The sequence below is a fragment of the Nannobrachium achirus genome (genome assembly GCF_963921795.1).
Source record: "Nannobrachium achirus genome assembly, chromosome: 1".
NCBI lineage: Eukaryota > Metazoa > Chordata > Actinopteri > Myctophiformes > Myctophidae > Nannobrachium > Nannobrachium achirus.
Genome location: NC_137810.1, coordinates 3,816,345 through 3,830,407, shown reverse-complemented (window position 1 = coordinate 3,830,407; position 14,063 = coordinate 3,816,345). Strand labels below are relative to the sequence as shown.

The following is a 14,063-nucleotide window of genomic DNA, read 5'->3' as shown; positions in this document are numbered from 1 at the left end:
GCACGCACGCACGCACACACACACGCACACACACACACACCGAAACAATGTCAACACGACGCACAGAGACGCATGCACACAGCTACACACAGCCACACACAGCACATATAGATGAGGAAATAGCCTCTAAGCTCACAACACTTTGCAGTGTGAGATTGTAGATAAGCTATTATGTTCCTGCACAGTGCTTGCTGGTGAATAATGGAATGATAGTTTCATGTTCTCTATTCCACTGAATAATGTAATTAATGTGTGTTTGTAGAATGCAGATCGGCACACCCAGTCAGACCACACGTGGACTGAAGACACCCAGTCAGACCACACCTGGACTGAAGACACCCAGTCAGACCAGCAGTGGACAGAGAAAGACTGGACACAATGTACATTAATTAACACAGTTAATAACTGAAGTGTTTGAAATGACAGAAGACATTGTCAGACTAAATGTCCACAATGTGTCATCATCAGTATCCATGTTAAATAATGATGCTATACATGTATCAACTCTGTATGAAAACCAGTGATCCACTGTTGTTTCTTTTGCCTGTTTTTCTTAGTTTTATTAACCCCTTAAACCCCATGTGTTGTTTTGTGGAGACCCTCAGGGCTCTATACTAGTGTATTTTCTGTTTTCACTCAACACTTTTTAGCTGAAAATAGCAGATCTACAAGCTTACAGATCAGCTTGTAAGTTTGTAGATCTTCTATGTTCTGTCAAAGTTTTCCCTAGAATACAGATGTTGGGATTTAAGTGGTTAAATTAATAATGTGCATACACAGCTGTAAGGATGTAAAGTTATAAATTCAACTGAATGTTTAAAATGTCTTCATTGTCTTCTCATAGCAGGTGTCAGTGTGCAGGAGGATTTAAAGGTTTATAAGATCACTTTGAACAGTCTGGATCGTGTGACAGACGTCACTGAAGTGCCCTCCCTCAGCAGCATCTTCACAGCGCTCTACATCACAGTGGGAGAGAGTGAAGGGGTTAATAACCAACATGAGGTCTACCAGCTTGAGACGCTCTCCAAGAAGAACACCCTCCATGACCAACCAATCAACTGCCGTGACATCTTTAAGCCCCTCCTCCTTGGCAGAGAGACACCAATCAGAAGAGTTCTGACCAAGGGAGTCGCTGGCATTGGAAAAACCTTCTCTGTGCGTAAGGTCGCTCTGGACTGGGCAAAGGGTTTGGAAAATCAAGATGTCATTCTCCTGGTTCCCTTCTCATTCCGGGAGCTGAACTTGGTCAGAGATGAGCAGCACAGTCTTCTCTCACTGATCCATGTTTTCCATCCAACGTTGAAGAAGGTCACAGCAGAGCAGCTCGCTGTCTGGAAGGTTGGCTTCATCTTTGATGGTTTGGATGAAAGCAGGTTGTCCTTCAACTTCAACAATGACATCATCTCTGATGTCACAGTGACATCATCAGTGGACGGGCTGTTGACAAACCTCATCGAGGGGAATCTGCTCCCATTGGCTCTCATCTGGATAACCACCAGACCTGCAGCAGCCAATCAGATCCCTCCTGCATATGTTGACCTGGTGACAGAAGTACGAGGGTTCACCGACCCCCAGAAGGAGGAGTACTTCAGGAAGAGATTCAGTGATGAGGAGCTGGCCAGCAGAATCATCTCACACATGAAGACGTCAAAGAGCCTCCACATCATGTGTCACATCCCAGTCTTCTGTTGGATCAGCGCTACCGTTCTGGAGGACATGGTGAAGACAGACGAGACAGGACAGCTGCCCACAACCCTGACTGCCATGTGCTGCCACTTCCTGTTGGTCCAGACGAAGAGGAAGGAGCTGAAGTATGATGAGGCTCATGAGGGGGAAAAAAGAAACAAGAAAAGAAACAGAAAAGAGAGAGAGAATCAACAGCAGCTCATGGAGAAGGACAGGGAAGTTCTTCTGAAGCTGGGCAGGCTGGCGTTTGAACATCTGGAGAAAGGCAGCATCATGTTCTACCAAGAAGACCTGGAAGAGTGTGGTCTGGATGTGAAAGACGCCTCGCTGTACTCAGGAGTGTGCACAGAGATCTTCAAAAGAGAGGGCGTGCTCTTCCAGAGAGCAGTCTACTGCTTTGTTCATCTGATCATCCAGGAGTTTCTGGCTGCAGTCTACCTGTTTCACTGTTTCACACAGAAGAACATGGAGGTACTGAAGACATTCCTGGGGGGACGTGACATATTGGGACGTGAATACACCAGTGACATGTCCTTGGCGGACTTCCTGTCCGGAGCCCACCGTAAAGCCGTAAAGAGTAAGAATGGTCACCTGGACCTGTTTCTCCGCTTCCTTCATGGTCTCTCACTGCCATCCAACCAGAGTCTGTTAGGAGGCCTACTGGTTCAGACACAGTACAGTCCAGAGAGCATCCAGAGAGCCATCAACAACCTGAAGAAGATGAATGATTCCCTTGCCTCTCCTGACAGATGTATCAACATCTTCCACTGTTTGATGGAGATGAATGACCACTCAGTCCATCAGGAGATCCAACAGTACCTGAAGTCAGGGGACAGATCAAAGACAGAACTGTCTCCAACCCAGTGTTCAGCTCTGGCCCACATGCTGCAGATGTCAGAGGATGTTCTGGAGGAGTTGGACCTGGACAAATACAACACATCAGACGAGGGCCGACGCAGACTCATCCCAGCTGTGAGGAACAGCAGAAAGGCTCGGTTAGTAGTCATGTGAATAGAAAACTTAGAACAGAAACAATGTACTGTACCTTCACACCACTACACTATAACTAAACATGATAGTTAAATCAACAGTGATACGAACGCACGCACGCACGCACGCACGCACACACACACACACACACACACATCACATACACACACACACACACACCCCCCTCAAAGTTACAACGGCCAATCTAAGACAAAAGGGTGACAGAGCTTTTCTGTGGCTGGCCCAGCTCTCTGGAACAGCCTTCCATCAGACTTAAAACACATCTCTTCACCCTAGCATTTGAGCCCTAGACCCCTCCCTCCCTGTGCCTTTTACCTGTCATTGTTTTATATCTTAAATGTTTTGTTTTTATAGCTGTTCTTACAAGGTTTTAAATGTTTACAAATGTTTCTATTGTTTTTGCTTTGTATTGTATTTGTTTTTACTGGTTTCTCATGATGTACAGCACTTTGGTCAACCTGGTTGTTTTTAAATATGCTTTATAAATAAATGGACTTGACGTGTGTGTGTGTGTGTGTGTGTGTGTGTGTGTGTGTGTGTGTGTGTGTGTGTGTGTGTGTGTGTGTGTGTGTGTGTGTGTGTGTGTGTGTGTGTGTGTGTGTGTGTGTGGTCTGATTGACCACCTCTAATTACAGACTTGTTGGCTTTGGTCGTCTCCTCAAGAAGGAATACATGGAAGTTGTGTCTTCAGCTCTCAGTTCTAATCCATCCCATCTGAGACACCTGGACTTAAGTTACAACCACCTGGACCTGGATCTACTGGATCTACTCTGTGCTGCACTGAAAAGTCCTCATTGTAGACTGGAGACTCTACGGTGAGATTAATTTACAATCATTATTTCCATCAGTGATTTATCATGTGATTATAATATGAATATTGTGGCATGAATAATGTTGATATCATAGTAACACACATTGACTGGGATAATGAGGAGGTACAGTAACTACAGTATGTACATGTTCACTAAATTCACTCAAACCACTCAAAGACTGTCTGTCTGTATCAGGGTAAAAACAAATCCAAGTAGCAATATCACAATGCAGCTCTGTTACTAGTAAAAGTAATAAATACACTTTATTACCAAATACTCATTATGCAGAATGCCCCCTTTTTATGTTTTCAAAATTTGTCGAAATAAAAAAAGGGTATAATAGGTGATAAAATAGGTGGTTTATGTATATTGCAATAATCTAAATCAGATCTGAAGTAAATGGTTACTAAAGTTTTCAAATAATTAATGGGTAGAAATTACAGTGTTTGCCTCTATAGATGTAGTGCAGTAGAAGTATAAAATATACAAAGTTGACATAATCAAGTAAAGTAAATAAAGTAAACTAAACTTGTACTTAAGTACAGAAGTTGAGTAAATGTACTTGGTTCCATTCCACCACTGGTCTGTATCGTCTCTTTCTCCAGCAGATGTCCTTCCTGTGTCTGTGACATCAGCAGTTATCAGCTTCACTTGTCTTAAACTGTCCATCAATTGACCTTTGACCTGTTAGGTCTTATGTGTATAATGAAGCAATAAGCCACAAGAGGCATGTGGTTACCCAGTATTTTATAACGTCTGAAAGGCGTGGTGAGACACGAAGCCAAGCCGAGTGTCTCCAACCCTCTCAGCCGTTATAAAATACAGGTAACCACATGCCTCTCAGCCGTTATAAAATACAGGTAACCACATGCCTGTGTGGCTTCTTGCTTTTCTAAAACGGTTGCAATATGGCAACATGAAAAATCATAGACATGTACCAATTAAAACTGTTCTATTTCACTAATAATTCACTACAAGGTCTGCAAGAAAGTAGTTCCCAGCTACAAGAAAGTAGTTCCCAGCTACAAGAAAGTAGTTCCCAGCTACAAGAAAGTAGTTCCCAGCTACAAGAAAGTAGTTCCCAGCTACAAAAAAGTAGTCCCCGGCCAGGCTGCAGAAACACCTGTTGCAATCAGAATGGGGTATAGGGGGGGCGCTTGGTGTTTTTACAAGCCCCATCCAGAGTCACTCAGTTACCGTCCTATGTGTGTGGGCGGTAGAGTTCTCAACGGGCCTGAAAATTAAGGCCCGTCCCTAACTGGGCCCTAACTGGGCAGGCCCGAGGCCCTACCCGGCCCTACTTGTTGGCATACATTTTAGGCCCTACCCGGCCCGAAAACCTTGGGTCGAGTCGGGTATATGTGTCCCAGCGCGGCTGACGGCTAGTCATTGAATTCTTTTTTCATTTTCATTTTTTCATTTCATTTGAAAGCTGGGAATCATAGCTACAAAATGATATATTGGTTGTGGAGATTGACCCAACAGTTTTGATTATGGCTTATAGAATGATGCCATGCTGAAATACTACTTTTGAGATATTCAAGTTCTAAATTTGGGAGGACCAACAGAATTATGTCCCGATCTCTCACATTAATTAAAAAAAGTCTTATTTACATGCAGAGTTAAGCTCTGGCGTTTAAGTGAAATGTAGCCCGATATTTATGACATGCTTTTGTGGCTTTATCAAATTTTAGGAACAAAATAATAATAATAATAATTTCAGCCCTGGTCTAAAGTATTGGCTTCAGAAATGACTGCCCCAGTGTCATGGTCGGGTCTATCATATAGTAATAGTAATAAAATAATAAAAACTAATAATAAAATAATAAAAACTAATATTTTATTTTTTCATTGAGCCCGAGGCCCTACCCGGCCCGACTAATTAGCATACATTTTAGGCCCTACCCTAGCCTATATGTCGGTCGGGTTCGGGTATGGTCGGGTTTGGAAAGAATTTAGCAATAAAAAAATAAAAATAAATACATTTTCTTTTTTCATTGAGCCTGAGGCCCTACCGGCCCAACTAATTAGCATACATTTTAGGCCCTACCCTACCCTAAATGTCGGTCGGGTTCGGCTATGGTTGGGTTCGGGCAGAATTTGAGAACTCTAGTGGGTGGTGCTTAGAAGCCCCGCACGGCAGGATTTAAGAGAAAATCAAGCGCTCCCTTCTCTAGTTCAGCTTCACAACACTGTGGAAAGAAATAACACACCTGGGTTTGATATAAACTGATTCAAGGTGTGGATTATTGTGTCATTTAGACACTGGTTTAATCAGAAACCAGCCAATCAGAATCAAGTATTGGAACTAACCATTTTATAAACTCTGTTTTCAGTCTCTTTGCTGGATCATCTGTTTTCAACCTGTTGCTGTTTCCTGTCTGTTGGGAGATTAAGTAAAGATTATTTAGTTCATGTTACTCTGTCTGGTTTTCTACTCTAAAACCCAGACAGTCCATCCAGACCAGGTCCTTTAATAGGTGGTTGTAAGCAGGTTCTCAGAATAATGTATTTTATAGCAGACAATCAAACATTGTGTGTTTTATTTCTCATTTAGACTGATGAACTGCTGGTTGTCAGAGAGAAGCTGTGAAGTTCTGGCCTCAGCTCTCAGATCTAATCCTTCTCATTTGAGAGAATTAGACTTGAACTTCAACGTGTTGCCGGTGTCTGGACTGAAGAACTTCTCTGGACTGGAGTCTCTGCAGTGAGTAGACTTGGACTGTGTCCATGTTGGTTAGTGCAGTGATTCCCTTGTTTCATGTTCCAATGGCATAACGTCTATTGTGCTAGTCTGCCCCAACAATCCCCTCCTCCCACCCCATTTATACAGTCATGCACCTGCTGAAGATTCATGTTTATGTGTATAATCTGTTGCAGTAAAATATCCAGGCAAAATACGCAAAATAAGATTTTCAAACATTTTGTACTTTTACTTTTAGTATTTTAAGTACATTTTTATGCCAATACTTTTGTACTTTTACTCAAGTATATATTGAATTCTGGACTGCTACTTGTAACAGAGTACTTCTACAATGCAGTATTGATACTTTTACTTAAGTAGAAAATGTGAGTACATTTTCCACCACTGCATTTTTCCGCATAAAGTTTATAAAGTCATCCTCAACCGTCGTTCAGAACACAAAACTGTGCTGTGAAAAAACAGTGCTCCTGTGTGTGTGTGTGTGTGTGTGTGTGTGTGTGTGTGTGTGTGTGTGTGTGTGTGTGTGTGTGTGTGTGTGTGTGTGTGTGTGTGTGTGCGCTGCGCGCGCGCGCGCGCGTGCGTGCGTGCGTGCAAATCGACTCTGTTTAGGGCAGAAGATATAATCTCGTCCCTTGCTAAATAAAACATAATGTCTATATTATCTGCTCCATTAAAATTCAAATAATGACAATTTAAATGAATCCTACTTGATGCAACATTCATTGCACTCCTTGTAAACTGAGCTTTGTCACGTTCATAAAGGTATACTACAGTAGCCTAGTAAGAAAAGGGTGGCTCACCTTTTCAATCACCTTTTTTTAATCAAAACACATATTTTTATTTTGCAAGTTCCCACAATTTTAGCAAATTCCCATAATTTCACTAGTAGCAGAAACACTGTAGTGTCAGGTAGTGGAGACGTTGTGTTAGACAGTCAGACATTGATGCATTGTTGTTCTACTTCCTACAGAGTGAAACATGGAGGAGAATTCTGGAATTCTAATCCTAAACCTCAACTCCTCTCAAGATGTGAGTATCTGTCTGTCTGTCTGTCTGTCTGTCTGTCTGTCTGTCTGTCTGTCTGTCTGTCTGTCTGTCTGTCTGTCTGTATTTGTATACAGTGTGTTATCCTCTGTTGGCCCCTCCCTCCCTGGATGCTGTCCTGAAAGCTCTTCAGTAGAGCTTCCAGTGAATGCAGGAGGTTTCTCTGCTCTTGGCCTGGTCCTTCACACCAGCTGATGCTTGTTTACAAAACACTCCCTCTACCTGACACACCTTCTGTAATGTTCAACCCTCCTTCTGCCACACATTCTGCTTAATGTCCCCCAAACACACTGGCCCTCATTTATCAACGTGGTGCAGATCACAATTTTGGCGTACACCGAAATGTAGTTAAGTCTCTGCATTTATCATTTCAATGTGACTTTGACGTTGGTGTAGGGTAGGATCAGATCTCACATCAAGTTCAGAGGTGGTGTAGGATTCATCTTACACCTCTTATTCCATTGTAGACATGCGGGCAGCATTGTCTAACTATCTGACAGGCAATGGACACATGTATCCACTCAAAAATGTATATCTTAGTAACACACTAATAAATAATCCTGTGAAAATATAACATTTTATAAAAGCATAATAGCCGGCTACATCATGGACATGCACGCTGATTTTATTTCCAAGTTACAATGACAAACAATTTAAATCTAGCGATATGGAAGCAATCTACATTAAGTGCTTTAACACTAACAGTATATTGCAGATCTGGCTCAGAACAAGCACAGATACGAACGCATGCAAGAGCATTTTCGGGACCAGCTTGGCGTGGCTGTAATCTTACATTTTCGTGGACTGTGAGCCTCCAATTTATACAGTGCCGTGAGTCCTTTATTAAGGATAAAACCTGAAGGTCCAAACCTGGCTGTGCCCAGCCCAGCGCACGCTGTGGATGATTTATTTGGGGGTCCACGGCCCAGCGGGGAGATGGCCAGCCCGTGCGGGAATTGTATATACCGGTACATGATTGTTATAGTTTAAGCACTCAAAGGCGCATTGCGCTCGTCGCCGATATTGGGTTAAAATGTATATCCAAACATAACCGTGGGGTCTCTCAATGTATACAGTAGCTACTGTACACTATGCTGGAGTTAATGATGAAACCCCACGCTCCACCTGTGCCCACAGCGCACCATCTTCCCCGTGGGCGCCGTGGATTTATTTATGCCACCTGGAGATCACTCAACACGTGTGTGTGTGTGTGTGTGTGTGTGTGTTTGTGTGGGACAGGAAGGGAACATATTAGCTTTCCTTTCGTTGTTAGGACGTATTCCGCTTGTTCTGGCAGTAAAGTCGGGGCTTTTCAAGAATATTTAAGGGCGTGTTATTTAAATTTCAGCCTGCACATTTATCAAGGCTGAGATCAAATGTACTCCAGGTGTGTCTGTTTAGGACGTGTTCATAAATGCCACTTGAACTTGGCCTTCGCAAAATTTGGGGAAAAATAACACTGTTTTTTACACTCCATTGATAAATGAGTGCCACTGTCTCTGGGTCACTCCTCCTTTTAGTTGGCTACAGACCATGACTGGAACAAGATGCAAATAAGCCTGGAAATGGAGACTTTTAGGCCCTATTTTGAACAAGCTCATATTCCTTAATAAAGTGATAACAGCACCATCTGATGCACAATTGGTACAGTATTATGCAAGTGGCACTGAACACAAACATGCTATTATGAACCTTGACCTAAAAACATACAGTTTAGAGGATCAGACCAGCTTTTATGCACAAACAGAAATGTTTATTAAGACAGAGCCTCCTCACAGTCCTCAGGTATTATTGAGGTACTTGTACTTTACCAGGTTGTTTCATTTCTTCAATACTTTGTAGCCTATACTTATACTCCATACTTTCTGAGGCAAATATTGTACTTTTTACTCCACTACAATTATTTGACAGGGTTAGATTTAAATTATGAATAAAATACACACAAAACCACTTAAAGCCTATAATTTGGCTTTTCAAACAAATAGCAGATTTGCAAGCTCACAACGCACTGCATCTCAGTGCTTTGTGAGCTTGTAGATCTGCTATTTGTGAAAGAAAAACTTGTAAACTTTCTGGAATATATTTTGATTCCATTACTTTTGTACTTTTACTCAAGTAAAATTCTGAATACCGGCCTTTTATTTTTTTACTGTGGTATTACTGCATTTACTTACCCCATTTAGGCCTAACCTATAGTAAGGCCTAAATCAGAAATTTGCCTACAAAAACTAATATGTTGCTACCTCCCATACACCAACACGGAGCTAGAAAGGAACGCCCATAAACGTCACATCCGGTTTTGTCGTGGGGGAAAACAATACACTTTTCTCCATGTAGTTAATACAGCGTACACAGTACACTATCGTTTTAATCACGTTCAGAGCGATTTTTTTGGACGATAAAACCCTCGACAGCCAAGAAAAATCCATCAGAAGGACTTCTGGAACGCAATCGTTCACTCGCCGTCGTAAAGTTCACTTATTATTAAGATAACAAGCCTATTATGGATGACTGATTGATTGATTGAACGCACCGCTGTGCAGCACGGAGCTACTGTACCTCGCAACCTCGTCTAAACTACTACTCCTGCCTCATCAAAACCTCTGGAATAAAACGGGACCCAATTTTACTCTTTATACGTTGACCACATATTCAGTCTACTACACCAAATCTATTTTTGCCAATCTATGCCGTGCCAAAAATCAACAAGCTCGCACATAGGTTGGACCCCGGTTATGTTCTCCCTGGCATATAGGATATAGAAGTCGGAGTTCAAGTGGTTTGTAATCAGAGTCAGATTAATATATTCCCCGCAAATTACACAAGCACTGACTGAGATGGAGATCTGTCGTTTCTGTAGGCTATCCAAGTTACACAAGCATGAGATGAGATCGGAGATCTGTTTTTCTCTCCATCTACTCTACTCCCTGTGTTACAAAAAAAAACATGTTTGCACATGCAGTGTTCATTTCAATCCTGGTAGAGACACTAATATTAATATGAGATATGAATATGATCAATTAAACGTGCCACAATATAAATCCAACAGCCAGGCCCATTAGTCGTCAATAGATTTGAAACGTGAATATGGTCTAAATCCATTCCAATTGCCTAATACACTTACAATGGCATCCTCCTCCTGTGTCCTTCCCGTACGTGTTCCTTGAACATCATTGCTGAATTAATGGCCTTTGTTTTTTGATATTGTGATTAGTGTAATTGATCATGTTCATGAAAATGTGAAAGTGTGTCTCTTACCAGGTGATTAAATCAGTCAGATAACCATGGCATTGATCCGACCAGTCCTATAAGGACAACAATTAATCCCGATGCTACTGCAGATAGTTTTTTGTCCATTTGCAGTAAGGAATCAATGTAATTAAGTGGTTTATAATCAGACTCAGATTATCCCCCGTGCATGTGTCAGAGTTGCACAATATAAGCACCCGTGGTCCCCCTCTTCCCTCTATGCTACAAAACCTGTTTACATTATGTCTTTAATCACCTGGTAGAGACACAATTACAATATATGATCAATTAAACTTACTCTAATATCAAAAAACAACAGTCGTTAAGTCGTCAATGTTGTTTATAGAACACACGTAGTGAGTTCAAGTAGGATAGAGACCTGATCTTTGAATATATGGCAGGATCGACGCCAGTTTAAAAGTATTTTCTGCAGGTTTGAAACTATTTAGGATAGGATTGTGTTGTGTTGCGTTGTGTCAGTGTGTAAATCCTTGCATGATAACAAGCTGTTAATGGCTGTAGACAACTGGAATTCATTTAATGTGCTCTATAACCATCATTGATTAATTAATGCTTTTCGTTTTTTGATACGATAAGTTTAATTTATCATAAAAAAAAATGTAACAGTGTCTAATACCAGACGGATAGTCTAGATAACCCATGGTCTTTGATGATAATAATAATAAATTGTATTTATAACGCACTTTACATTTGAAGCAAATCTCAAAGTGCTACATTAAAATCGAAAAACTAAAACAACTAAGAATTAAAAAAAAAAATTAAGAATTAAAACGAGAACACAGTGAATAAAATCAGAACATTGATCACCTATACACAGCTAAGAAAAACACATAAAACATCCAACGACTGTCTAGGGCCTAGGCAAACGCCTTGTTAAAAAGAAACTGATGCGACCTGTCCTTAATAATATCAGACAATATTTAATCCCAAAGCTGTTTAATTTTAAATGCATCATTTTTTGTCCATTGGCAACCAAGGAATCAATGTAAGACATTGCAATTAATTAAAACATCGCTATACTATTAAAAAATCGGATTTGAAAAACACGGAAATACCCATTCTACTAATGGGGGTTGGTGTAATGTTTTCCCCCACGCTTGACTCCGCCCCCAGCTATGACGCGCTGATGACAGAACGCCGTGTTGGTGTATACACTAAAATGTGTTCCGGCCTGAATGGGCTAATTACGACCGTCAGGTCGCAAGTTACTATGAAAAGCTCCACCGGCTGTCTGTCCGTCCGTCACGTCACACTTTTGGCTCTACTCTTATCTCTGCCACCGTTGCCCCAATCTGGGAACCCAGATCAAAGAAAGGGCGACGCCCACTAGGTCTGTCTCTCTTAGCGACTCTGAGGCTGTCTCGAGAGATTACCGTTGCCCCGATCCATGCTAAACATTGCACACACACTCCTAGCAAATCACAACCTCCACCCCTCATTTCTCACATGGCCCACTTCTAGCGCCACCATCAGGCCGATTTTTGCAAAACACATTTTTGGACACTGCTCCTACAGATTTTGGCCTAAAATCACCCAAGGCGGTACAAAGTCATGTCATCAACATGGATCTGTCCCATTTCCCATATTCCCTCCTGATTGGCTACGATTGCCTACTAAACTTTGTGTATGCGACGTGGCGGTCGCTTATCTCCCGATTAGGGGGAGTTACGAATGGCTCAATTCGTAACAAAGAGGAAGCTCACACAAACCCCAGAACGTTTTAATTTTTTTTATTACTTAACCCTAAATAAACCAATATAACAATCAACTCATAAAGAATCATGGAAGTCAGTAGTATCAGTGATGTATGTGAGTGTATGTGAGGGTGCGTCGGTCGGGCGGGTCGGGCGGTTGCAGCGGGGGGGCCCTTTGATTTGGAGAAGCGCCAGGGCCCGTGGATTCTTAAATCGTCACTGTTAACTGGAACAAAAAGGAAAAAGTGCTCCCATCTTGGAGCCAGGTCAGAGAGTTAGAGACTGGCCCTGCAGCCTCTTATATAGAGGGAGCACCAGGTGGGCCAGATCACTGATCACACACTCCTCCCTCCAATCAGCCTCTGAAATACAGGCACCGGGTTAGAAACCATGACAACCATATTAGTTACCCTGGGTTGTCACCCCCCCCCCCCCCCCCATTAGACCAGGGCCATACTATGGGCCTGCCAACAGAGTTGACCTACAAATATTCAATTGTTCCCATAACTTAAGGCATAGATTGCTTGCTAGATGTTAGGGATTCCTTCACCACTGTATTTCAATGTCACACCCCCCCCACTCAGCTACTTGGAATCAAGAGGCACTTTTAAGAGCACAGCAACTTTATCTAAGAAGCACCTTTAAGAGCTCAGCCAGTTTGAAACTAAGAAGTATTTTAAGAGCAGAGGAGCAAACAGGGACACAAACACATGATTACCTGACCCCTACACACCTCAAAGCGATGTTTTACACAGTGCACCAGCAATTCTATCGTCAGAACCTTTACTGTGCCTCAAATCCAAATAGTCTCTCTCTCTCCCTCTCTCTCTCTCTCTCTCTCTCTCTCTCTCTCTCTCTCTCTCTCTCTCTCTCTCTCTCTCTCTCTGTGTGAATATTGTAATACTTTTAAAATATTAAATATTTTTAATGTTTCCTGTCTTGTTCTCTCATCAGACTTCCATCGTCTCACACTGGATCCAAACACAGCGAGCAGAACACTCTGTCTGTCTGAGAGCAACAGGAAGGTGACTCGGCTGCCAGAGGGGGAGGAGCTTCAGTCATACCCTGATCACCCTGACAGATTTGATGATAAGTGTAATCAGGTTCTGTGTACAGAGGGTCTGACTGGACGCTGTTACTGGGAGGTAGAGACGAGTGGACAGGTTAAGATAGGAGTGGCTTACAGAGGAATCAGCAGGAGAGGAAAGGGTCCTAATAGACTTGGGGACAATGATCTGTCCTGGAGTCTGTACTGTGGAGGCCTTTACTGGGTCTCTCACAATAGTAGGACCACTTACCTCCCTGTTGTTTCCTCTGGCTCCAACAGAGTAGCAGTGTATGTAGACCATGCTGCTGGGACTCTGTCCTTCTATAAGGTGTCCTCTGATTCACTGACACACATTTACACCTTCCAGTCCACATTCACTGAACCACTCTACCCTGGGTTTAGGCTATGGGGTAAACCCTCCTCAGTGTGTCTTTGTGAGGACAGATAATGTCTCTGATGAGTTGACATCAACCAATATGGTTGTTATGGATGTGTGTTTGAACCCAGGAAGCAATCCAAGGTTTCCAGGCGACAGCAACATAGTTTATGTATATATTTATTACAGTGTATGTATATTTATATGTACAGTCAATACTGCAATGTAGAAATACTCTGATAGGGGAGTTTCCGGTGGCGCTGAACAAGATGGCAGCTTAGTAACAGAGCTCCTGCACCAGCCTATAATTTCCCCTAATTCAGTGAGTTTAATACATCTAAAGTGATACAAACAAAGGAATATGAGTGGGGGAAAGACGCAAGGAGAGAAAAAAGGAGGATACGAGCTAAGAAAAACC

General features: G+C 42.2%; 1 protein-coding gene across 1 annotated transcript; it reads left to right on the top strand.

The window, feature by feature from the left end:
• Nucleotides 1-766: 766 nt before the first annotated feature.
• On the top strand, nucleotides 767-13,755 carry LOC308306136 (protein NLRC3-like; the record flags this gene model as incomplete). Its single annotated transcript, XM_080751035.1, has 6 exons — nucleotides 767-782; nucleotides 914-2,681; nucleotides 3,333-3,375; nucleotides 6,182-6,216; nucleotides 7,184-7,242; nucleotides 13,176-13,755. 6 exons carry the CDS (start codon nucleotides 767-769, stop codon nucleotides 13,715-13,717), a joined length of 2,463 nt encoding a protein of 820 aa, XP_080607161.1. The 3' UTR covers nucleotides 13,718-13,755.
• Nucleotides 13,756-14,063: the final 308 nt, after the last annotated feature.